This window comes from Centruroides vittatus, unplaced genomic scaffold, assembly GCF_030686945.1.
Source record: "Centruroides vittatus isolate TY-2023 unplaced genomic scaffold, ASM3068694v2 contig_941, whole genome shotgun sequence".
Taxonomy (NCBI): domain Eukaryota; kingdom Metazoa; phylum Arthropoda; class Arachnida; order Scorpiones; family Buthidae; genus Centruroides; species Centruroides vittatus.
This window is the reverse complement of record NW_027122625.1, coordinates 474,173-500,837: the sequence shown is the minus strand read 5'-3', so window position 1 is coordinate 500,837 and position 26,665 is coordinate 474,173. Positions and strand designations below refer to the sequence as shown.

General features: G+C 28.6%; 2 protein-coding genes and 1 non-coding gene across 5 annotated transcripts; 1 reads left to right on the top strand and 2 right to left on the bottom strand.

Moving 5' to 3' along the window:
* Positions 1 to 194: 194 nt before the first annotated feature.
* Positions 195 to 17,240, bottom strand: LOC136984995 (microsomal triglyceride transfer protein-like). Of its 2 annotated transcripts, none has more exons than XM_067282157.1 (19): positions 17,015 to 17,240; positions 14,587 to 14,613; positions 12,374 to 12,564; positions 11,266 to 11,493; positions 10,948 to 11,064; positions 10,725 to 10,870; positions 10,297 to 10,385; positions 10,144 to 10,220; positions 9,902 to 10,062; positions 8,746 to 8,908; positions 8,423 to 8,533; positions 7,979 to 8,191; positions 6,778 to 6,992; positions 6,131 to 6,228; positions 2,569 to 2,690; positions 2,296 to 2,490; positions 1,170 to 1,324; positions 896 to 1,066; positions 195 to 433 (listed from the first exon to the last, which is right to left on the bottom strand). In XM_067282157.1, exons 1-19 carry the CDS (start codon positions 17,055 to 17,057, stop codon positions 289 to 291), a joined length of 2,667 nt encoding a protein of 888 aa, XP_067138258.1. In that variant the 5' UTR covers positions 17,058 to 17,240; the 3' UTR covers positions 195 to 288. The 2 variants fall into 2 exon arrangements, with proteins under 2 accessions (XP_067138258.1, XP_067138259.1); XM_067282158.1 differs by having other exon boundaries at positions 12,374 to 12,561.
* Positions 17,241 to 17,825: 585 nt separating this feature from the next.
* LOC136984923 (bone morphogenetic protein 10-like) lies at positions 17,826 to 22,785 on the top strand. Of its 2 annotated transcripts, XM_067282063.1 has the most exons (5): positions 17,826 to 17,990; positions 18,081 to 18,198; positions 21,451 to 21,591; positions 21,664 to 22,172; positions 22,235 to 22,785. In XM_067282063.1, exons 2-5 carry the CDS (start codon positions 18,117 to 18,119, stop codon positions 22,466 to 22,468), a joined length of 966 nt encoding a protein of 321 aa, XP_067138164.1. In that variant the 5' UTR covers positions 17,826 to 17,990; positions 18,081 to 18,116; the 3' UTR covers positions 22,469 to 22,785. The 2 variants fall into 2 exon arrangements, with proteins under 2 accessions (XP_067138164.1, XP_067138163.1); XM_067282062.1 differs by lacking the exons at positions 17,826 to 17,990; positions 18,081 to 18,198 and adding an exon at positions 21,078 to 21,344.
* Positions 22,786 to 24,551: 1,766 nt separating this feature from the next.
* TRNAL-CAA (transfer RNA leucine (anticodon CAA)) lies at positions 24,552 to 24,668 on the bottom strand. Its single transcript has 2 exons — positions 24,631 to 24,668; positions 24,552 to 24,597 (listed from the first exon to the last, which is right to left on the bottom strand). It is a non-coding gene; the product is annotated as a tRNA-Leu (tRNA).
* Positions 24,669 to 26,665: the final 1,997 nt, after the last annotated feature.

Below are 26,665 nucleotides of genomic sequence, written 5' to 3'. Positions count from 1 at the left end.
AAATTTATAAGCCATTTTGGTCACAGACTACTGAAAAACTTTTGCTAGGAATTTGACTTTTAATTTTTTTTTATTGAATTACCATGTATTTATGAAGTTTAATATTTTATGTAACCATGAGTTTTTATATAGTCTTTTTATCATTCTTTGAATCATTTGAAGTGATAAGATTAAAGAGATGTAATAGTTTCCACGACAAGATGCTTATAATGACAAACACTGGCCTTTATTTATAACAACATATTTCAAAAATAAATTATTTTTCATTTAATATAATTATTTACATATTTAAGACTCTAACATAGCTGCACATGCTAAATAATTCTTTTTGTGCAAAGCAAATGATTTTCCGGGAATGTAAAATATCTTCTTTCTTAATGTCCTTATGAGATGTTGACTGCCTGGTACGCTCTCCATCTTCCGGATGTTTTGCCTAAAAACATTATTTTCTCTTATGAAAGTTATAATGTAAATTATAATCTATATATATATTATATTTATCTAATGGAAATACATAAAATATTAACAAAATAATATATGCAATTATTAAATGGAATAAACTTTCTAAAATGCTATAAAATGAATAATTAATGATCTTTGATTTATCTGAAGATCAATATGTAATTAATTCATTCATGTGTTCCCAATGGAATTTAATATTAATGGAGGGGGATGAAATTAAATGGAAAAATATGTAAATTCTATTGGGAAAACTTTACTTAAAAATTATTAGTCTTTTGAATATTTAATAAAGGATTTCAATATCATTTTTTTTTTTAATTTTACAATTTCTTAGTAATATAATAGAAAATAAATTAAAATTTTATCTTAAATTGTTAGAATTTTATGTTATCTTTTATAAAATATTTTGTATTAATTCTTTAAAACCTTTTACCTGAAAGTAGAATGTGGTTGTTGAACTTGAATGCATAATTTCGATGGTTTTTCATAGAAATCTAAATTAGTCGTAATATCTAATAAAGATTCTCCTCCCATTGTATAATCTATACGACTTTTGGCATAAGACGTATCCACTTGAACTGACTGAATCATCAAGACAGATGCACTACAAAATTTGAAGTGATTTTATGTATTACGTAATTATTGTATTTAAAATAAAATACATTTTTCTCTTAAATTTAATTTTATATTATTATAATAAAACTTACTTGACTAAAAGTACTGAATGAGCATTCTTATTCCATAATGAGATCTGAATAGAACCTGATAAATCAAGTGAAAGAACTCCTTTTAAATTTATATCAATTAATAATCCATTCTGAAGACCAAATAATTCAGATGAATCCATAAATAAATAATTTCCCTAAAAGAAAATGATTAAGAAATTTTTAAATTTTTATTCTACAGTATCACAAATTTTTATATTCTTAACGTGTTTTGCTAATCTTTATAATAAAGGTTAGCAAAACACGTTTTTTTTCAAAACTGTTAACATATAAAACTTCTATTTGTTATAACAATTTTGATACTAGACAATTAAAGTAAATATTATACTTTTTACAAATTACATTTGAATGGGCCATCCACTAGTGTACAGTTTAAGGGTTGAGAAAAGAACATTTGTCTGCAGGGATTTATTTTAATGGTATTAATGACATACAAATTTGTTCTTGTAAGCGTACTTACCAGTGAAGAAACTCAGAAAATATTTACAGAACTTTGCAATCATTAAAGGAAAGAGGTTCATTAAAAGTATATCACAATACAAAACAGGGAGAAAGGGGTCAAAAGTGAATGAAATTTGTACATGTAATTAGCAGATAGTCCCAAATCCATATAATATAGTTTAATCAATTTTCTAAATTTCAATGTACTATTAAATAACCATCATATTTGTTCTATTTTGTTGGTAAAAAGGACCATGGTCCAGTGTGATATTTTATGTACCACTATTGTGATGCTTAATGTGCTTAGACAATTTTTATGAAAAGACTCTGTGAAGTAACTTTATGATTCAATCTGTGAAGTGAGGTTTGAAGTCATGATATACTTGATAAACATGTGAATGCATGGATTTCATATCTGTGCATTTACATGAGGCCCTATACTTAGATGAGCTTAGAAAGGCTCTGCAACTAATTAATGTTCAGCTATTGGTATATTGAAAAGACCACATAATTTATATTTTAGACTGAGAATTTAAATTTATCACTCTTTGTTTGATTAGTCAATTCAATTTACTAATCATTTATAATAAACATTTAATAGAAATATATGTTTTATATAAAATATTTGTAAAGTGTTTTGAAGATCATTATTAAGTATTGTAATTACCTGAATTATAGGAGTCTGTTCACTTGCAGTGCCAGACCATACGTGTGACATTAATTCTCCTCTACCAGTAAAAAATGTGAAAGGACGAAGATTGACTCCAAATATATTTAATTCCATTCCAGCTGTTTCATCTTCTACTGGAATATCTGCATTATCATCAGAATTACTTCCAAATCCATTAGTAAATAATCCAATCTAGTAGAATTAAGAACCGTCATTAAATTTGCTACAGTGTAATTCACACAATATTTATACAATTACAAAGTTACTTACGCTAAGAAGTTTTAATTCTTCTTCATAAGTGCTTAAAATTAAATCAAATGTACTTCTCTTTAACATACCTCCTGGTATCATTTCCATATTGACGCCAAATGTAAAATTTGCCGTATCCCCAACTAAAATTTTAAAATATATATTTCATCATTTGTAATTTAATTACATTCTTAAGTATCAATCATAAATTTTGAAATTTATTAATTTTTTACACCACAGAAATTAAATTACCTCCTTCATTTAATACTTTTAAATAAGAGTTTGACATATATAATGAGACTTAATTTAACAGTATATAATAAATCTATTGCAATATATTCTGATATCACTTTTCGTGGGCACTAGGAAGACTTTCATATCAGGCCCATTAAAGATTTGACTAAATCCACAATGGGATGGTCACCTAGTGAAGGATGAACCTGATATATTTAGGAAATTTTTCAGACCAGGATGCCTAGTCTCAAGTTATGTGAATGCAACAAATATACTCAGAGTATCATGTCACAAACTCATTCAGTGAATGCCATGTGATATTCTCAATACTTGTGTGGTTACTCACATGATTCAAGATTAGCATCCAGATATTTCCAGACCAGATCACTTAGAAAAATTCCTAAGGACCTGAGATGGATTTTAATTTGGTCTCTCAGAGTATTAGGCATGGATAATTTTAGTTTGTTTTGCTTAACCCTTTCCATGCGGTTAGCTACCGATCGGTGTGTATCACGTGACTTCTTCGTTTATCGGTGATGCGAAACTTACCGATCGGTAACAATTAAAAAATTCGATTAATTTGCGCTATATTCGAGTTTTCCAGAGATCTTAGCTTTGATTCGCTCTTCTGTATGTCGATTGACTTTGTTTAAGCCAATAAACGTTTTGTTACCACCCCTGGGCCATAAATATTTTGGTAAATACATCCCCTACTATTCTACAGTAAATCTTCGCAGTTAACTACACAGTTGGCTGAAAACAATCAAAGGAAAACTCCTTCTACAGTTTTATTGTCTCTTCTGTCTTTGTTGACGTTACTTTAACTAATCACAGACTTATGAAACGAAAAAACTGCCGCGAAAAGCCCCGCCTCCAACCTTCGAAGTAAAATGTAAACAATCACTGTAAATTCGCTTTTTAAATCGATTTTTAATTCTAATTAACTAATTTAATGCACTTAGACATTAAATTAGCTAATTCGACAATATTTAGGCTAGTAAATAGGTTTTTAAAACTATCTAGCGATAAATATTCCCGGAAAACTCCACCTTCCTATAGTAAATCTATGGAAGGTGTTCGCACTGTTAATTTGGCTTTAAAATTTTTGTCAAATGAATTCATATATATTTTGAATACATTTAATTATTTTACAAAAGTAAGAGCAAAGCTCTACGACTGACACAGTCGTACAGCTGACTAATCATAACAATCGACTATCCCAGCTAAGTAATTAGAGACATAGTGTGAATAATGGCAATAACTTCTCCCCCGCTCTAGGTAGAAAGCTGCGGTTTGTTTTGTTTAATAGAGGACAGATGTTTCTATCTAACAGATGTACAAAGTTCAGCGATTCTCTGTAAATTAATTTTTTTTTTTTGTTCGTAACCTTCAAATTTGCTCGTAAACTTCATATTATTTTAAATATGTGTAAAACTAAAAATTATACAATCGTAAACTGTAATATGTTTTTAATCAAACACGAAAAACAGATTGAATATAGCGCGATATTGAAGCGAAATATCGCGATTCAAAAAATTACCCAAAAACGCAAAAATGCGCCGCATAACGAATTCCACCTATTTACTTAATGCTAAAGGTTTTCCGCATGGAAAGGGTAAATTAAGGAAAACAAAAATATCTATCTAATTTCTATTTAAAAATGATAAAACATCATCTAAAAATTTTGTTTTGAATTCATGAAAAGCTTATTTTTTGGAGTAACTATTAGTAAATTTCATGTTGGAGAAATTTGGAAGAGAGAATGAGAAGTTAGCCATTTTGTCTTGTGTAGCTGAGTGGAGCAAACACTTTTACATATAATTAGAGAAGACTACAGGAAGGAGAATTATTTTCAAAAGTTATACACTTTTCAGTCTGTTGAGGAGTTATCCAGACCAATCTAGATGTTTTTGCCATCCCAAGCAAAACAGTTTTATTTGCTGCCTCCTTACTTTTAAAAATTGGATAAGAAAAATAGTATATCAATTATTTTAAACACAAAATGCAATTTTTTAAATCTTAATTGTAATTTCTTAATTATGTTTTGTGAAATATCACCCTGAAAATGTACTGTGCTACTGACCCAAGTAGATGCTTGCTCTGCTGGTGTCTACAGTCAGCCTTAAAAACATAATGGAAGATAACAGAAAGCAAAAGTTATACACAGGAAATATTAGGATACTATGGACTGGATTGGAAGAACTTAGAATGGATGTCAGAACAGAATAAAGAACTATGCAATGCTAAGTCAAGAGATTTAGAAAGGAAGTTATCATAAAGTGAGATGCTAAGATCACGAAAGACAGTGCCAGCTCAATGGAAACTTGCAGCTTTTGCTGCTTGAGTCAGTCAGCTCACATCATCTCACCCATCAAGCTGGCCCTGATAAAAGATATGACGAGGAAGAATATAATACATAATATACCAAGAAAATGTAGATTTAGAAGAATTTACAAAGTGAAGTCGTTAAAAGCAATAGCAGAGGTTTGGAAGGTATGCCGGTAGCATGGAGATGGTTCTTACATGGTAAGAAGAAACAGATGTATAATGATTGAAAAAGAGATAGGTTTTAAGGTTCTGCTCTTAATTTTATTTATAAATTTATTTAATTTGAAGGCTTGGTATGGCTTGTAAAATAAATAATGAAGATTGTCAAGAATTTATGTTTTAAATAAATTTTTGAATCTTGTTAGAGAGCTTTGACAAGAGACATTGGAAGACTGTCTGCTTTGAACTATGAGTATCTCCTTAGAATTGGATGCATTGAAAAAGTTTGAATTTCAGTTCTGAGAACTTTAAATTTTTGTGTCGAGAATTAATTTGTTCGGATGTACTCAAAAATTTTAAATTTTGTGAACACTTGCACAAACACAAAAGATGGGCTTTGTCAACCCAAAAGTGATAAGGAATACAAAATTTATTAATAGTTACTCCAATAAAGTAAGTTTTACATGAATTTTTATGTTCGGAATGTTTTTTAATTTTATTTGTTTTAATGGTGTCTTAGTGATTAACTTGAATAAGAATATGATAAAATCTGTTTGATTTCTGAGAAGATTTAAAGCAATAACAGCAATTAATTAATAATGCAATAATTTTTAACATAAATGTTTAAATCTAACTTTTTGTTTATACAATTTCCTAATATCAATTATACATATAATTTCTCTAATAAAAATGTATTGATTTTAACATTTATGTAGAATTTACAATGAAAATATGGAGCCCATTTTTCTCTCAATCTGTAATAATAATTTACAAAATCATAATTCAGTTTGAAAAGAATACCTTTGTATTATTCCTGAAAATAAAATGGAAAAGAAAATATTTTGTTTTCAAGAAAACTAACCTGCAATTAGTCTTTTAAAAGCTGCAGATGATCCTTTCTGTGCAATATTATAATAATTATTTATTGTAGAATTCTTCAAAATTTCATTCAATAAATTTCTGTAAAAAATTAAATTGTTAAATTATTAATCAATATTTAAAACTAAACCTCAATTATATATTATATCAATTTACATATACACTCATGTTTGTAAAAATTGCAACACCATGGAACAATCATGGAAATAACAGGAAATGAAAAGGAAGGTATGACATGCAAATGATTAGAATATCAGAGTGATAGTGGGCTGAGAAGTGTCCTCTGAATGGTCATATAAACAGAAGACAGTAGTGAAAAGTTGAAAGTAGTGTATCATTGTTAATATTAAAAATGGAACTCGAAATTCAAGAGCATGGGGGTTCAGCGTACAAATAAATAAAATACGAATGCTGTATTGGTTCTGTGTTCATTATTACATATTTCCCAGTGTTGTGTATTGTAATTTGAAAGCTATATTTTTTAACTGGTTGGTGGAAATTTTTAGCAGTTAGTTAAAACTATCTTTGGAAGAACATTGATGTGGATAAGATAATACTAAGAAAATAAGATTAAGAAAGTATGATTTTAAATGTAAAAAAGAGTATATTAAAAATACATTTTAATTTTACCTTAAAGTGTGATTATTTTCCCTAATTTCTTCTAATTTTGCATGAATAAATGTCGATAATTCGGGATTATCTTGATTTGCTAAAGATAAAAGTAATTCCTCTAAATCACTCTTTCCTGTGTTCCCTTTAATAAGAAGTTCAGCAGCAATGATACGAGTTGTGCTGTCTTGGTATTTCCATAACTGATGATAGATTTTCTTTAGCAGCAACTTATTCTAACAAAAGAAAAAGTTTTAAATAAATGTGATACAAAACAAATTATTTTTAATGGATATATATTTAAATAATTATTACAGATCAAGATCAATTCATATATGATAAATTGTTTTGAAATCAGAATACTTCATTTTAAATAATACACAAAATATTGTTTCAAAAAAATATTAAGGTATATCTATTTTTTTTATTGTTTGATCTGATTTGCATATACTGTACTACATAATAAAAATATATTTTTATTATGAACACCTTATATATATAATATATATAAGGTGTTCTGTGGGAAAGAGGCAATATTTTTACAGTGTGCTCTAGAAACCTAGAGAATCCAAAAATGTGTTATAAACATAGCCTTTCAAATGCATTGTTTCATTGATAGAAGTTAAAATTCAGATCAGCTATCTCTTCAGATGCTGCTCTGTAGGACTGCTAAGCACTGCAGAAGAGCCTTAATCTCATTGCTTTTCAACTTCTTACTTTTAGAACCAGTGCCGTAACTAGCCTTTTATGTGCCCGGTGCAAGTATCTGTAATTACGCCCCAAAACTATGACCCAAAATTTGGTTCAGGTTATTTCCACACCCCCCTGAATCTGCGCCCTGTGCCTGGGCACCGCCTAGTTATGGCACTGTTTAGAACCTTACGTTTCTGTAAAAATGTAAGGTTCACTTACATTTCTTGATACTATTGTACACTGCAAAAGCTGAAGAGCAGAGAGATTGAAACTTTTCTGCAACACTAAGTACCGCAGAGTAACATCGTAAAGGGTAACTAGCAGGGATGGGGAATTGGCAGAAAAATACTCGAATTGCTATTGGGGCATGCAATATTTATAAAATACATTAGGGTTTTTTTAAAGACAATAAAATCATTAAAATATTTTATTCAAATGAAATTAGATTTTCTGATTTTAAAACAAAAGCTATTACATGTGTGACATATTCTTTTTTAACGATACTCTGAATATAAATGAAAAATCTTACTTCATCATTCAAAATGTGATCTTCAGCAGCAGCTTTTATAGCCATCATGGCTACTGAAGAAGCTTTACTATTTCTCATAACATATCTCAAAAGAATTGGTATAGTATTTGGCAGTGCTGCATTTTTTAAAGCATGGAGATACATCAATGCACAATTTTCATCATTGCACTCTTGTAATTTCTTTGTAAGAAAATCTTGAATTTCTTGTACTAGCTAGTTTAAAAATAAATTAATATAGTTAAATAAAACATGATAAATTAATGATTGATTAATATTAAGTTAAATATTTTTTATTTCAAATTTTTATTGGAATAGTGAATATCAGAAACTAATATGTTGTGCATTATGTTTAAATTATGTCTAGTAATTGCTAAAATGTTTAAAATTTAATTATTTGGCAATATATCAAAAGTAATAAATCAGTTAACTATAATATTTCTTTACCTTATCTCCATTATTTTTGTGCATTTTACAAAATGATTTTGTTAGTGCACCCAGTGCCATTAATGCTGAAGTCTTTAATTTATCATTTTTAAATTTAGTTTTTGAAAATTCCTAAAAAAAAAAAAATTACTCAAATCATTTTCAAAATAAATTATTTGTTCCTTAATACAAAAATTTGAAATTTATGGTATAATATTTTAGGTAATTCTGTTTAAATTATTACAAATTAAGCAAGCTAATAATAAAATACAATATTAATATACCATAAGAAACTTTAAAATACATATATATATATATAAATATTTACTTTTGGTTATTCATACCAAGAGATCATTCAATAAATTATGACTTGGATGGGATGCAGTTGAAAGACTAAGTAAAAATCTTTCTGGTAAATCTTCTTCTTTAGAATAGCTCATTGTATCTCTAGCAATTTTGACTGACTGCTCTATTTGGCTTGCTGCTAAAACATCAATTAGCTGAGGTCTAGAACAAACAATAAATAAAATTATTTTTATATATTTAAAAAAATTTAATTATGATGAAATAAAATTTAGATAAAAAGCATTATCCAAAAAGTATTGGAGCCTATATTTCTTCCCCTCGAAAATTCTTATACTCTGTTAGCAGAGTAATCTTAACTGATCTAAGCAGTGGTGTAGCTAGGGGGTGCGGTAGGTGCGGTTCGCACCGGGCTCCTGGAAAACGATAGGCCCGTGGGAGCCCCAAAATCACGAAAAAAAGACCCAAAAAATTTTTTCGGGGCCCACAAATCTGGCTCCGCACCGGGCCCGGAGAATCCTAGCTACGCCACTGGATCTAAGTTCAGCATGCTTTTTTTTCGGACCTTTAAATTTACAAAACTTTTCAGTATCTTTGTTCCTTCTAGACACTCTCTCTACCACCCAATTTTCTTTGTTCTTCTCATTTTTTATATATATATGCACACAAAAATAATATGCATAGCCTATATGTTTGACAATAATGGCAGGAGGACACAACTCTGCTGAATTAATCAACACACTTTTAACAGTGGATGATGCTATTGGAATCAACGATTGACGTCATTGTTAAATATTATATGACATTGATGCGTACAATGCATTGTGTTACAATGATGTTTTGTAAACATTTTTCCATGACATAATAAAAGGTTGGTGGCACTGTTGACCCCTTGGGGAGCCGTTGGTGATGGTGATGTGACCTCATTTTACTATCCCCTTTTCAGTGCCAACCTTCCGCGAGTCAAGTCGGTGTTATCTTTTGTGTAATAATTGTTCCTTTGTTATATAACCAGTTACGCGAGTCTAACCAGTTTTTCCTAATCTCTGAAAAGCAACATCCAGTCTAACAGATGCTTCATGAACACTAACGTTTTTGACCCATAACAAGTCATATTTAAGTGTGGATGACTAAAATATTCACTTATTTGTTCTTGTGTAATCATAGTATCTACAAAAATTTAAAAAATATACTTACAGTATTTGTTTATATTTAGTATTTTTCAATGCATCTGTTATATCTTTAGTAGAAACAGTTCGAAATTGTTCAAGAACTTTTAAAAATGCAACTGTTGATTTAAGTGAAGCTAAATTGTCTTGTATTAAATAGTGTTGATATTCTTTGAGAACATTTTGTAACTAAAAAGCAATAATATAAAATATTTAAAAATTACATGTTTTAAATTTAAAAAATAATTATTAAGCACTTTATTTACTCACAGATTTACAGTTTTCTATGCAGATTTGATTATCAGGTTCCGTAAGTAATGTGCCTTTAATAAATTGAGTATGAGCAGCTAAAAATATAATTAAAAATTTATTTATATTATTATATTTTTTAAATTAAGTAAAATATTTTTATATTAAAATTACCTTTTGATAAAAGATATATTGCTTTATCTACATTGAAAGCTTTCACTTTGTTGTTATTTTGTGTTTCTTGTTTAAGAGTGAGCTTTGATCTAGTTTGAGAAAATTTTATGACAATCTAGCAGAGGTTAATGTTACCTATGGTTCCAAGATGGCAGCTCGTCTCTGATTCCAGCAAATAGAAGAAAGGAAACAGTGGGGACGCACGTTCTAACCTAACCTACCTATTCTAATAAATTACCATAATTATTACCAACAAAATTATTAGAATAGGTTAGGTTAGGTTTGGTTAGAACGTGCGTCCCCACTGTTTCCCTTCTTCTATTTGCTGGAATCAGAGACGAGCCGCCATCTTGGAACCATAGGTAACATTAACCCTAGCAGATTTCTTCATAAAAATTGAATATCGATAATAAAATTTGTGTACGTACTGCGATAATATAATTACTGATGTATTTTTCCAGACATTTAAATATATTTTCACTTTTTCATTTCCAAGAGCTGTTTTCACAACATAATAATTTTTAACTAATTCATACCCAATCTCATTATCATGCTGTAATGCTAGGTTTTGAATCTGTAGGGAATAAAAATTATATTTAAATCTTTCAGGTTGCTTTAAAATAAACAAAAAGCAAGTAAATTTCATTTTACCTGATTTGGATGTCGAAATTGTTTCGTTTTTGTAGAATGCCGGCAATTTTTTTTAACTTTTTTTACATGATTTTTCTGTGGATAGTAATATACGATACAGTATCCAGAAGCGTCTAACTAGCGAAACAAAAAATACACTATTTAATAAATATTTTAAATTAAATTCTAATGATTTTTTATTAATAAAAATTAATATATATATATATATATATATATATATATATATATATATATATAATATAATAGGTGGGTATAATTATCAAATCATCTAAATGTGTATGCTGTTAAAAATAATATTAATAATTAAAAAATTCATACCTCTGTAGAATTCTTTGACTTTAGTTGAATTTGAAAAAGACTAGCAATTCCTTTTTTTAAATTAGAAATAGAAACAGTTTCAACAGATTCATATACAGATTTAATATGTCCAGAAATCCAATGTATATAAATAGGTTTATCTGACATTTGGTCCAATTTAGACATGTGAGACTGAAGTTTCATTGGCATTGAATGTATTGTTGAAACATGAAGCTTGGGTTTGTTAATCTAAAAATTTAAATAGTTTTTAAATTTTCTTTCTGCTAAACCTTTTGTTCAATATGCATCAAAAATAAATAATTTTTTAATGTATATTATATTTTTATATTTGTTAGAAATTTAAATCCAATATCATTTCATTTGTTATTCTATATATAATATATTTTCGAATACTAAAGCTTAAAATTCTTAAATAAATAATTTTTATCATAGTTTTCCTTTTGATATATGAGGATTGAAGGATATCCAATTTGGTTAAAATGTTATTTATTTCTTATTTTGTATAAAATGACTTAAAAAATTATAATTTGTCATTTCTTTTGCTAAATACGGACAAAATTTGCCAGGATATCAGGACATTTCTTAAAAAAGGGGACAATCCTGTATATAAGGGAATCTGGCAAACCTATCCTCCACACTCTTCTGAAATCAGTCCATATAACTTAAATCTTTTTTGCAAAATGAAGGGTGCAATTTTCAGGTAATTCTTTAAATCAAGAGAAATTCTATTTGCAACAGGCCACATAGTAACAGTGTCAATTAAACTAAGCTTGCTGATGGCATTGAAAGATTCCAAAATTATGGATTTGGTCGTATAGATGAGAGGAAATTATATTGAAGGAATGTAAATAACAGATATCCAGAATAAACTGTATATATTGAATAAATGCAATTTTCTAACTATTAAAATTCCAACCCTCATATATCTCATATAAAATAAATATAACATTTTGTTATTACTTTAACTAACATTTAGCTAGTAAATCTGAATAAATAAATTGATCCCAGTAATCAATTATTTTTCATTATATCAATACAATAAAAGATTAAATTTGAAACGGTATTTTGTTTTCTAACTGAAAGATTATGAGATAAAAGTATAAATTACCTCTAATTTAAGTAAAAGTTCTTCAGGATTTTCATTGCTCTGCCACACATTTGATATTAATGCATTTGCTGTAACTTTATAACCCACACTTCTTCCCGTAGAAGTACTTTGATTTGTGTTATCATTGAGATTTAGTTGAAATTCATATTGATAATGATAAGTAACATCTTGTTCGTACGGTTGTCGAGCTGCTAAATATAAAAATTTATTAAAAACAATTTTTTTTTAAATTTAATACTTATACAATATATAGAATTAGTATAAAATTATATTTTGTAAACTAAAATCTATGAAAAGTTTTAAAACTTTGAATTATATTATAAAAATAATGTAGAAAAATTTATGTTGAAAATTATGTCAAACACATTAAAAACAAGTAAAAAAGAAACAAAAATAATTCGTGAATCAAACGGACATGATGTTGCCTGGGCTTCTGAAAGTTTCTGCCATAAAAACTATCAAAAATCTGCAGGAAAATTTTGAATTTGTGTATTCTTCATTCAATCGGAGTTGACTTTTCTCACATTTTAAAATTTTTGGGTATTACTCCATTCAGCCAATCAAAATGACATGTATAGGTTTGAAAAAATATAATATACTTTTGCTGGTAACAAAAATCAAATAACACAATTAAAATATATGATCTGGAACTTGAATTTTTTTATTTGATTTTGGTATTTATTGTTTTAATTATTTTATTTTAAAAACTGTTTCCTTATAATTATTTTCATTGGTAAATATTTTAAAATTTTCTATTTTTATAATTTAAATTAAATATGCATACAAAATAAGTTTTTCTAGAATGGATGTAACTGTGTGAATAAAAACAATTATCCAAAACAAATAATCAACATCTTAAAATTATTTACTGAATGTTAATTGTATGCAGTTGTTAATTGTTTTAATAAAAGGTTATTTATTTAAATAATTGAATCTTCTTATCAAACAACTGAAAGATGATAAAATAATTATTTAAAGCCTTCAAATATTTATTCTTTTCAGTTTAAATTTTCTTTTGTAATTAAAAGTAGTTGAAAAGTGAACAAAATTCCTTAATTTATTCAAATAATAAGAAAATTCTGCTTTATTGGATGCTTCATTAACTTGTGTATCTCCTAACAATGGGCTTGCTTAAAAGTACTAGAGAAACTCTTACTCAATGTAAACAAGTTCTAAATTTATTACTTTGATATATGATATATATCTTTTATATTCATGTGACTTATATCACTTTATTTGGCTAAAAAACATTATGATGGTTTAGTGGCACGCTCGAGATTTAATCTCGGGGGAACCGATTCGAACAGATAAAAAAAATATTAATGCATATTCAATAAAATTCTCACCTTACATGACCGATAATTCATAAGTAATATAGAAACAGAACGCAAGACACAATATAAATAATAAAATAAATTTTAATTAGGAAAATATTTTTGGAAAATTCACTACTGTTTCTTTTCCTTTTATTTTGGGTGGTGCCAGGGCCCATTGGCCTACTTTGAGTGCACCACCGTGATGGTGTATGTCACGACTAGCCAAACCTTTCACGATAGGAGCCATATATGGCCTATCAGAAATACGAGAACCACATTCTTTACTGAAACAGTACTTAATATAATAAATACATATTCCCATATATTTAATTATTATAATTAAATATATGGGAACCACCGTAAGGGTCTAGAAGAGCCATACGAGGCTTGCAAGTTGCAGTTTTGCCACTGAGGGTCATCAAATGTAAGATATTATGCAAAAATATTAAACATAATTTTAGTCAACTGTCTAAACTTATGCCCTAAATAACATAAAAAGTGAATGAAAATCACTTGTAATCTATATTTTATTGGATGAAGATCAAATCTTTACAATTTTATTCATAAATAAAAACAGAGACTTCTGTAGAATTCTAGACAATTACATAACAAAAAATCTTATATTTGAAAAAAATTATTATTATTATTACTTTATTATTTAAAATATTTATAAATAACTTTGGACTTGTTTGAGATTTTAAATAAATTTATTAAAATTAAACAGTGACCTTCTAAAAACCTTGAAATTAAACCTTGATCTCCAAACTGCTGATTCTCATTTTTTATATTTTTAATCATTTTATAATGATATTTTTAAGATTAAAATTACCTAATTAACAATTCATTCGTATTTCTTATAAAATAATTAGTTTAGATTTTAAATAAGAAAGAATTTACCTGGTGATGGTAAAGCAGACAACCAACCTGTAAATAAAATTTAATAACATTTATTCTTTTGAATTAATTGCAATCAGCTCATTTACAGTAAATTAAACATTAAAAAAAACATATACATCATCATTACATAGTTTATAATATTCAGAAAACTTTAACAAATTACATAAATTATATCAAAATGAATTTTATTTTAATAGTGTTTATGTACAGCTTTCAAAAATGTATATAAAATCAAGCTATTGAAACAATTGACCCTCTTCTATTTACAATTAAACCTGTTTCTATCATTTAATATATAAATATTTTAGCAAGAATGGAGATTATTATTGAATATCAAGATATTTAATATGTAATATGATCATTTTTTTTGCACTTAAAAGTTACAAAACTGGAAAAATATTTTAGAAAAAGTTATCTACATGTGTTTTGTATTTTATTATTATTTCTCTCCAATTTTATTTACCATCCATGATGATTTAATTATTCAACAACGCCATAAAACTGAACAACAAGATATAAAACGGGCCATTTGTCAAAGGAAATCAAGTGAAATATACACTTTTAAGCTGAAATTTAATCATTTTCCCGTGTTTAAAGCAAAGTCCGTTTTAGTGATAAGTATTGTTTATGTCTATAATTTTGATTAAATTTGCAACTTTTGTTTAAATAAAATAGGAATGTATCGTTAAAAGTTATGAAAATTTAATTTTTTTTTTTAAATTTAATTTAATATTTAACCTGTTTTGATGGAACATCTTGAGCTATTTTAAGTCTGCACGAATGTAGAAATCATTTTAATAAAAAAAAACATTACGTCTATTATCGTCACGCTACGATAATAAATTCGAGAATGAATGAAATTCATATATATATTATTTGTTTTTATCGCTAACAATTCGTTGCAACTACATAAAAATATAAAATCTAATTTCTATATTTAATAAATGAAATATTTACTTTTACATCAATATTATCTACGAACGAATTTCTTAGAACCGAACCTGTTTACGCCAGTTTGAATTAAACAGATTTATCTACACAAAAATCTTACCGTATTAATGAAAAGAATAACAGATTTATACATAGGCTACATAATTGCTTCCTGTTATACAGTGTCCTGCTTTCTATTGTGAGTGTAAAGTCCACTGTTGTTGAATTTAAACGGCATTAATTAATTAAAAAGTTCAGTACAAACCGAACGGGATCGCGTGACGAATAGACTTCCATTGGAAATACATTACCACGGATTCGCGTTTCCTCGTATTGAAACGCTATTCTAAATTAACTTACAAAAAACTTTTCATTTTAATAATTTAACTAAAAAAAAATATTATGTGTTGAGTTACTGAAGGCCATAACTAGCATTGATTTTCAAGAGAAGAAAGCGTGCATTATGTAGTATATAGGTTAGATCAGTGGTTCTCAACCTGTGTTCCGCGGAACACAGATTGAGAACTACTGGAATATTTTCCGAACACCTGTTTTCCACAAACTTGCCCCAGAGTGTATCACAAAAAAAAATTGATTTTAAAGTTTTTATTGCAAATTTACTCCAATGTAGTACAACATTATTCGTAGGTAATTCCATGTTTACTATTTTATTCAACACAATACACTTTATTAGTTTATTGCTTTATCGTTTCGTGAGAAAGGTATATATGAAATTGCTTATCGATTTTTGAGTACAGCAAATGCTCAGCAAAATGGTGTTCGCGGCCTTAAAAAGTTTGAGAAAATAGCTACAGATCTAGATTTTAATGCAATTTAGAACAATTTAGATCGAAGATGGCAAACTTCAGATAATTGTATTAATAATAAGGCTTTACTGAATGTCGTATTTCGTTGCATAGCCTACATGAAGCAACATTATTGATCTGTATAGATAAACAGAGTCACTTATTACTAATCATACACTTATCAAAATCGCAACACTGTTATCGTCAAAATGAAAGATAAATTTTCTAAAAAATAAAATTTTTCTGAGAATCAAAAGACTTTCTACAGAAAATTGAAATTCCAGGTTCGATATCCGCATATTTTTGAAATTGCTCTGATTCGAGTAGAAGCTATACGCAAGGCCTCATAAACGGGCTCACTATCGACTTAATTTACGTATCTGTTTAGGATATTCAAATTTAAAAAATGTATAAAATTATATAAATCTTTATTATATACATTACAATAACTTATATTTTATCTTATAAAATAAGTTAATCTCTTGCTAAGTTGTATTAACTTCACGAACTTATCGAATGTCTTAATTAAACACACTACAGACTACAGATTATACAATTTCTCCCGTACAATAGTAAGTACACTGAACATTTCTATACAGCTCATAAGTTATATACATCGATATAATATTTACCGTACGGTATAAGAATCTACGTAATGACACATTACACCGAATCGTAACGAAAAAAATTACCTGCCAGGCAGAATAATATCGCTACAAAAGCGTACGTCTCCATAAAGTTACGGCAGAACAATTTCAATAACTGATCAAAGTCTTCAACAAAGTGATAATTTCGAAAGAGAGCTGTTCGATGACATACGTGCTACATATATCAGTTTTCGGCCTTCCATCTTGTTTACTTTCAAAGTCCTAAGTATTGTAGATAATGGTTAATAACAATCGAACTGGTAAAATACCATCCAGTCATATATTTTCTGAAGGTAATATCTTCGGTGTATGTATGACCTTGACCAATCATCGGGTCAGTGACAGCAAACGAAACCAGTTTTGTTCATCCCCCGAACACCCTTTTCTTGTTATTTCCTACGGGCTATGAACTGATACTAACTTTATTTAAGAAAAAATATACATAACTTTTTGTTGTAATTCGATTGACAATGTTTGTTTATTATGTTGTTTTCTTTTTAAACCCATTGTAAAAAAATTTAAAAGATTTTTAGAAGAGTTACGATGTAGAAAGCAAGTTTATTTTTTTTATCATTCGTTGTTACTTCCGTGTGCCAGGGTCTCGCGTTAAGAATTTATAACATTGAACAGAAATTTTTAAGAATTAAGGCGTAAAAAGAAGTGTCTCGATTGCTGCGAGTAGCGCGCATTACCTTTTAAAACAACGATTTCGATATACAATTGAAAACAAACGTATAAAATTATAAAAACTCTTAAAATACATCTTATCAAATTCGATAATTTCCGGTTCAAAAGTAATCTATACACAGAAATGACGTCATGGATGGGATTATTTTTAACGTGGAGAAGATTTTTACCTTCCTATTGACGTCATACCTAGCTACGTCGTTGTTTTACTCGATTTAATCATCGCATAAATTCAGAAGCAAACTGAAGTTATGCATTTTCGAACGAAAATAGATTTTTAATGAGAACCGTTCCGGCCTTTCACTTTAGTTCAGTTCGTTCTCACCAGATGGCAGTAAGTACTTCGCGACGGTGGATTACTTATTTATTATTATTATTTTGTTTTTTTCTGCGATCGCCTCTTACCTGTGTTAAATCATAGAAGAAAGAATTTATATCCGATAAGAATGCATTTTAAATAATGACGAAAGAGACGACTCGTCATGTCAACGGACGCTCTATGCCACTTAAGTATTCTGATAGAATTCTAAGAAAGCCATGTGGTAAGTGTAGATGATAATGTTTATCAACTAGAGTAGCACATTGTCTAGTTTCTGGCCCTATTCATGTCACCTAAATAATATTATTTTAAACTAGAATTGGTTTATGAATAGATAATGAATGACGGAGAATGCATTTTGCGCATCCGTACTGATACCGAAATTTCTTAAAATAATTTTAATGACTGTCGTTTTGATGAAATGCTGCAAATATCCGACTTGCTATAGCATAATTTTATCAAAACAATAACATTTTACCCTAGCCCAATTCCACCAGTTAAAATACAGTAATTATCTTCAATTGGTAAACTATAGTTTCCAACAATAACTCTTACATAAATCTTCAAATATTCATTTTTACTCTTATATTTTACTTTTATTACTCTAATAAATTTAATTATCTTATAATAACACAATAACAATTTTATTAATTTTATAACTTTTCTTGATATTTAAACTAATATTTTTTTTTCCTTTCTAGCATTTTGTTTTCAAGGAAAAATATTTAAAAATATCTCAATGTTTGGTATTTAAATGTTAATAAATTAAATATTTAGATAATAAAGTCACTAATTAAAAATAATTTAATTGAGAAAAATGGTTTATTAATGAAGGAAGAAGTCTGCATAATCTATAAAATATGTGTGTAGGAAGCTTAGATAGCTTAAGAATAACTTTTTAATACTGGTTTCTAATTTAACTATGGCAAGATTGAGGAAGTGTTTACACTAGGAAATACTGCAGAAATTGAATTTCAAATTATAAATGTTTACAGGATTTAGAAATAGTTAATATTAAAGGTATTCAATGTAAGAAGAGGTAGAGTTGAATGCATATAAGTAATCCATTTGAGCTGTAGATAAAACAATAATAATAAAATGTACAATTTGTTCAATTTTAAGATGAATTATCACAAATTGTTATTTATATTTTAAATTTTAATCATACATTCAATCATAATTTAGGTAATTTATTTATTATCTAAATTGTAGTGTTGTCATTAACAATAGATTCTAAGTTCAGTCTCTAAGTCATAAGGCTAGGACATCTAAACACTAAAATCATACAAGCTATAATTTTTATAACTATTTATATGATTTTTATTGACTTTTATGCACTAGCCTTAGCCATAAGCTACAATTACTATAATAATAATTCACATCTTAAGGCTTTATTGGCAATATGAGAAAGTCAGTCACTAGAAATACAGAAATTTCTATTAATTCAGCTTTTAATTAATTGATTAATTAAAAGCTATTATTTATATTTAATATTAATTAACTAATATTATTTATATTAAAATATCTCCACTCTTTTATGCTATTTCGTTCACTTTTCAGTGTAATAGACCTTGTTGGATTATACTATATGTAATTTTTACTATAGACGTTTAAATTTGAATAAATTCTAAAGGTCTATAGTAATTTAATTTTTGATTATATTAAAAAACTATTTAATAATACTGTAATTAATTTTTATTGGTTATTAGAGTTAGAACATGTACGATTTCTTTTAATGATTTCATAGTTTTTAAATGCCTAATGCCCTAGCTCTATTGATTATAAATATAATAATCACTATAATATGAGAATATTGTATGTGCAAGCTATAAGTTAAAGCATATTAAGGGTAAAAGCCTTCGCGCATCCTATTATAACTAATTATATTTGAATACTTACTAATGCTGTTTAATTGAATTCTTGTTAGTTTGCCGGGCTGCAATTTTTAATTAATTTAATTTAAAATATATGCTCTCCATCTCAAATTAGTAGTGTTTTGCCCCTGTACATCATACCTTTCCTGTTAGCAATGGAGTCGTGCCGGTCATCTGTTTAACTCCGTTCTCGAGATTACGGAAGGACAGACAGTTGGAATTTATAGGTCTACAATTTTTCAAATTACAGCCCAATAATAAAATCAAAGAGTCCAATAAAGTCCATAATAGTCCAATAAAGAGTCCATAATTGATATAAACAGGATAAAATGGAATGAAATTTTTCCCACTCACAGTGAAGTCAGAGTGATAAGAAACGGAGCCCGACATATCCGGGACCGCCCACGAAAAATTCCTGGGGTTCGCCCGGATTTGAACCCGGTTCCTCAGAGCGCCCTAACCCGTATTACATTTGTATTAATCATTATTAAGATTTTTGCATTGTAGGATTGATGGTTTTGGGTAAAACAACATATGGGCGAGATGCCAAATGGGGATGTCTCTAGTGAGAACTCTTATGAGAAACTAGCTCTTATTTGAACGTTAGCCAAATGAAGTAAACTTTACGTGGCCAGCCCGTTGGCGAGGCGTGAACCCACTTCCAGTGTTCGGTGGTTTTATCCATTCGACGACTATTTTCGTTTCTATAATGAAAATATTTTATAATTTTCCTATACTTGAGGTTGAGTGCCAACTACACTGAAATTTTTATCTAATTTCCTCTACAGATATTTAATTTATTGTTCTACTTAATTATACAGCATTCAATAAGAATCTGCTCGAGTGGTATCTCGGAAACATGTCTTTCACCAAAAATGACCATGCTCGAGTAGGTTTGAAGTAGATTTCACCAAGTTTCTCTTGTTAATATAATGCGAATACTCAGGAATATAGAAAGAAGTTTTAAATCATATCAAAAGTTTAACTTTTATTATCGAAATATTCAATGAAATATTGGGAATGCGACAATTTCTGGTGTTTTCTGCGATAGCGTTATGGTGCCACAACAGAAGAAATCATTTAATTTACACGAAACTTCACAAATTAGCCTATAAATTTCTATACACATTTGTTTCGTAAAGTCGACACAAAAATAATTACGGAGCAATACAAATGATTACAGAGTAATGACATATGAAAATACTGCATTAGAAAATTTAGGCTGAGTAATCGGTATAGAAGAAAAATTCTTATCTCAAGCCTATATATACTTCGGATGTTCAAGTGGATCTAAATTTGTTATTTTGGACGGACGCGACTAGAGGGAAGATGCGACTGATTTTGCTCTCCCTCCTCCTCCTGTGGATATATCGCGTACCCTGCACTAGAAGCCTAACAAGGCCTTACATCCCTCAGTATATGCTAGATCTCTACCAAAACAAAGCGCCTTCATTTGCATTTGACACTGTCAGAAGTTACAGTAATATTTTTGGAGGTTTGTTCATGTTTTTGTGCTAAAGTAGGGATACTTAACGGTGATGTAACTCTTTAAAATTAATTTATACAAGTAAACATTTACCATAAAGTTAATTTTATTTCAGATCCATACGAAAATGAAAACATTGTACAAGGTAACCGCCATCACTTTTTGGGTTTTAACTTAAGTAAATCTCCTCCCAACGAAAGAATTGGTCTAGCTGAATTGAGACTTTATACGAAAATAGGAAATGACGGAAAGGGTGGTAAGTGGTTGATTTATTAAATTATTGTAGAATGAACAAAATTATTACAGAATCTTCCTAAAAATTTTCCAGAAAGTCAAATAACTATTTTCGATATTTTACCGAACGACCAGAGAAAAATAATAGCGAAAAAGTCCTTGTATGGGATCTCTAGTTCGTGGGAAACTTTTAATGTTACGGATGCAGTGGTGAATTGGCTCCAGCATCCCAAACAAGATCATCGGCTCGAAGTTTATTTAGAAGGAGGAGATCAACAGGATTTGGATGTTAGCCTTGTTCCGTATCGAGAGACGGAACCATTACTACTCGTATATTCTGTAATAGAAAATAAATCCGTAGTAGATGGCGTATTGAAGAGGATGAGAAGATCGTTGGTACCACACAGAATCGAGAAAAGAAGTGAGGACGAAGACGAAGAACAAGAAGAAATGACTAATTATATTGTAGAAGAGCTCGGAAAGAAAGTAACGAAGAGAGGAAAAGTGAGAAGAAGGAAGAATCCTTGTCGTAGAAAACCGTTGAAAGTCAAGTTCTCCGATATAAACTACGATACTTGGATAATTGCTCCCGAATCCTACGATGTAAGTTACAATTTTTTTAAATTTTTAAACGATAAATCAACTGATTAATGTATTTAATGTAGGCATTCGAGTGTGCTGGTAAGTGTCACTTTCCGATGAGTGCCCATCTAACTCCCACCAAGCACGCCATCATCCAGACTCTGATGCATCAGACTAATCCAAAATCCGCATCTAGATCGTGTTGCGTACCCACCAAATTGGCACCCATTTCAATTTTATACTTAGACGAAGACGGAAGTGTTACATATAACTACGAATACGAAGACATGGTGGTGACGGAATGTGGTTGTAGATAAGAACTGCAATTATAATACTATGATATAATTTTATTTGATAATTGATTGTAAAGTTAGTGTTCCAGATGAAGTTTCCATAAAGCGAAGTAAGTTTATTCTTATTTTAATCATTCAGCTTTAATGTTTACATAGTTCAAAGATGAAGGCATTACATAGGAATGTTATATATAAAATACAGTAAATACTATAAAATAAATGGATATCTGAGAATTTCATATCTAAGAATACAATATATGTGCTTATCTGTATAATATATATTCTTTTGTACATTTATAATAGATAATATAATTAGAATATAAGCCTAGCTGTGAAGATTCAGTTACATTATAACAGAAAATTATGTATAAAAGTTAATAAAAATGTAACTGATTTACCTATTTCATAAATAATTTCTTTCACATGTAACACTTAGAGAACATTTGAATTTAAGTTCAACACATAAACATAATTAATTAATCACTAGTTAATTTACAATTAAGTTTCACTTTCTGGTATAAATACAGGTATTTTAGTTTATTTCTTTAATTAATGGCTTGTACAAGAATGCAAACTTTAAATTAATATATTTATCTGTTACTGTATAATGATACATATTAAGGCATATCATTCATACAGACAAACCTCTAAACGACGGCCACTGAACGTAAAATAATGGCCTTGTTTCAGGGTTATTATATATAAGTTTCAAAAAAGAAAACGTTTCCAAAAAAATGGCTGCCATTTAGAGGTGGCTCTTATTGAAGGGTCACCTATAAATGGCGGCTGTATTTATAAATACATCTTGTAATCCATACAATTTTCCAAAATATTCTCCTATTTACCTAGCTATTTTCTCTTCAAAGCTATCTGGCAATAGTTTTATTTAGTATTTAATTTATAAGCTGCACATTATTTATAATTACACTTATAAAACGCTATGATTTGAATTTAAAATTTATATTTTATTTATTTTAAAAAGATGAAGCTATTATTTTAACTAAAACTTAATTAATATTCAAAAGTATAATAATAATGTTTTGCATGAAAAAAATATAATTTTTTAGGAATTCAAATAATATAAAAATTCTGATATATTAATTAATAAAGGCGCCATTTTTAAGGTATTGCCAGTGAAGTAAATGAGCGGAATCCATAAATAAAAATTATAAATAGGAGTTTAATAAAATAATTTTTTTTTAGTTTAGGTTAATCCTTTATATCTAATTATAAATAAATAAAATTATATATATATATATATATACAAGATTAATTATAAGAAGCAATCAGAGACATAACTGGGTTAGAGGGCGCCTCGGGTTAGTCAAAAAATGGAGCTATTATAAACAATGTTCTTTAATATTGTGGTACATTTCAAAACATGTTTTTACTCTGAAAGAAAAGACATCGGAATGTCTTTTTTTTCCGTTTCTTTTTTCTTTTTTTAATCATAAAATGCTTCTTCCAAAAGAAGACATCCGGAGAAAGGAGGACGTATAGTATCTACAAAAATAAAATTTTATTTTTTGCTTTTTAAGACAAATAAAACGATAAATTTGTTCAATATTTTAACTTCTGTTTAAATTAAATTTTATTATAATTTGAGTAATTTGAAGACATTTTTAAAAGAAAACAGGAATATCAATATATTACCGATAAGTATAATAAACAATAGTCAACTAAGTGAGTAATCCAATGACATAGTTCGTTTCATATGAAACGGACTCTGTCATTGGCTTTATTACGCTGCTGCCACCTAGATGCACCTAATGTAAACGCCTTTACATAAAGCTAGTTGAATGTTTAATAATTTTATTCTAATATTTAAATTTTCAAAACTAATGATATACTGTATATATATTATTAAATATTTTTAAATTAAAAAACAATCCATATTAAAATAAATTTAATAAGAATTTAGTTCTGTTAATATTTCAATTTGAAAAGTAATTGACCAATCACGATACGGTTTATAAAATCTTAATACGTGTTTTAATAAAGATTTCATGCACGAGCAATAAAATTTTTTATAAAGGTAAAAATATGAAAATTTATTTTTTTTAAAAACTTCTTGATATTTAATAAAATAAAAGTAGAAAAAAAAATATGTCAGGAGTGGGATTCGAACCCACGCCCACATACGTGGACCAGAAATCACGTCGCCACCTGGTGGAGAAGGTAATAACCTTGAGTCTGGCGCCTTAGACCGCTCGGCCATCCTGACACGAGCCAGAAGTCACAAATTAGCACTTAAATAATTAATTAATAACAAATTTACTTATAACACGTTTAGAAATTATAATACAATATAAATTACACGAAATTATTCAGTTTTACAAGTTAAAACAGAAAATCCACCAATAAAAAGCATTTTATGTAAGCAAATCAAAGTATTTTTTCTTTGCAGATAGCCTCGCCATCTGACGGCATTTTCTGGAATTAAACTTAAATAGTAATTAATAGATATCATTAATTTTTAATTACTTTTTATAAACAAAGTATGATTAAAAAAAGAAATATTTAAAAAATATAATAATTTTATAAAATAAAATAAAATAATAAATAATAATAATAATAATAATTAATTTTTAAATCGATCTTTCTTATTAAAAAATCGAATTAAATTTGCCGCCATGTGTTTCGGGGACGAAAAAAAATAAGAAAAAAAATTTAGGATTTAGCTTCTGAGTGATATAATCATTGATCAGAAGGACGTTGAACTTTGTAAATATTCCATTTACTCTATTGTGGACTAAATTTACATGAAGGAAAAAAGAAATGAAGCAGAAATAAAGATTTATGACAGTAAGACCTTTCGGGTACCGCCTCATTTTGTAAATTCTATGTATATTTAAACAGAAAAAAAACAAAAAATGTTTGACAATTTTTTTATTATTATTTATTTTCAAAAAGGAAATATTTTCTGATACATTTCTCATTTTAAAATAATAATAATCATCATAATAATAATAACAATAATCTCTACTTTTAACGAGAGTAAACGTTAACAGCCCGGAGGTCAAAATGGCCACCGAGTAATCGTGGTACCGATCAATAGATGGCGCTCCGAGGTACGTTAAGTTTGAATAGTTTTACTTCAATAAAAGCTTTGGAGTTTTAGTTAATAAAACTAAATAGGATGCGATTTTTATTTATGGAAAAATATCGCGTTTTTAAAAAAAATAATAATAATAAATAATTTTTATCCTGCAGGATAATTGGATTTTGATTTACGAACTCTTTCAATTTTGTCACGCGCGGCCAACGAGTCGGGAGGCGGCATATGCGGAGAAAAAGTTTGATTGATAAGTAAAGCGCGTTGACTTATTAAGTGACGAAACTGTGTTCCATTCGTTGGCCGGTTATTGTCTAGGGGCGGCTCTTGTTTACGACAGATTAATTTGATTTGGGCATCCGGGACTTGTAAATGACACCGAGAACATTTCCCACAACCCTAAAGCCAATTTGGTCCCACATTGGCCCTGGGATGTCCTATAGGCGGTGTCCAAAAGCCGAAGCCATCCAACAGTCAACTCCCAAAATACTCATCAATCTTCGACACGAGTCTGGCTCAAATCGGAGCAATTAAAGACCTATCATTCATCCTGTGTTTTATTTCCTCCCTCGGGAGTAGTTACTGTAAAGACACAAACTACTATCCTCGCTCTCTTACTGACTGCTGTTGATACTCTTAATCCACTGATGGCTTTCTCTTCTAACTTTACTTTTCCACCTTTTTTCTTTACTCGCGATTGATTTTTTCCCCCTTCCTTCGACTTTTTTTTTCTTTATTTTAAAGCTTTACATATACCTAAGGCCTACTACTAGTTGGATGTCGGGGTGAAGAAGATGCCGGCCAGAAAATTAAAAACGTACGTAAGTGTAACGGGGCCCGAATAGAAGTGATTCATCCTTGTTATAACGCTATGTGCGAAGAGTAAACTCTTAGATACAGGTGCGTAAAGGTGTTAGCTTCCTCCCTGGTTATGCCTCCGTAGAAAATGTATTAAAAACATATATGATCCTAAGAGAAATTGTGTTTCTTCCTCTCGGTTATGCACAAGTTAAATACTATTTCCTTATTTATAAGAAACAATGGCTCCTAGCGAAGGATGGAAGGGACGTATTGAAAAAAGGGTTGAGGGTTCTGTAAAATCTCAGATGAGATTATAATACGTAATATAATCTAAAGGTGTTTTTTTTCAACGACTTTTGTATCTA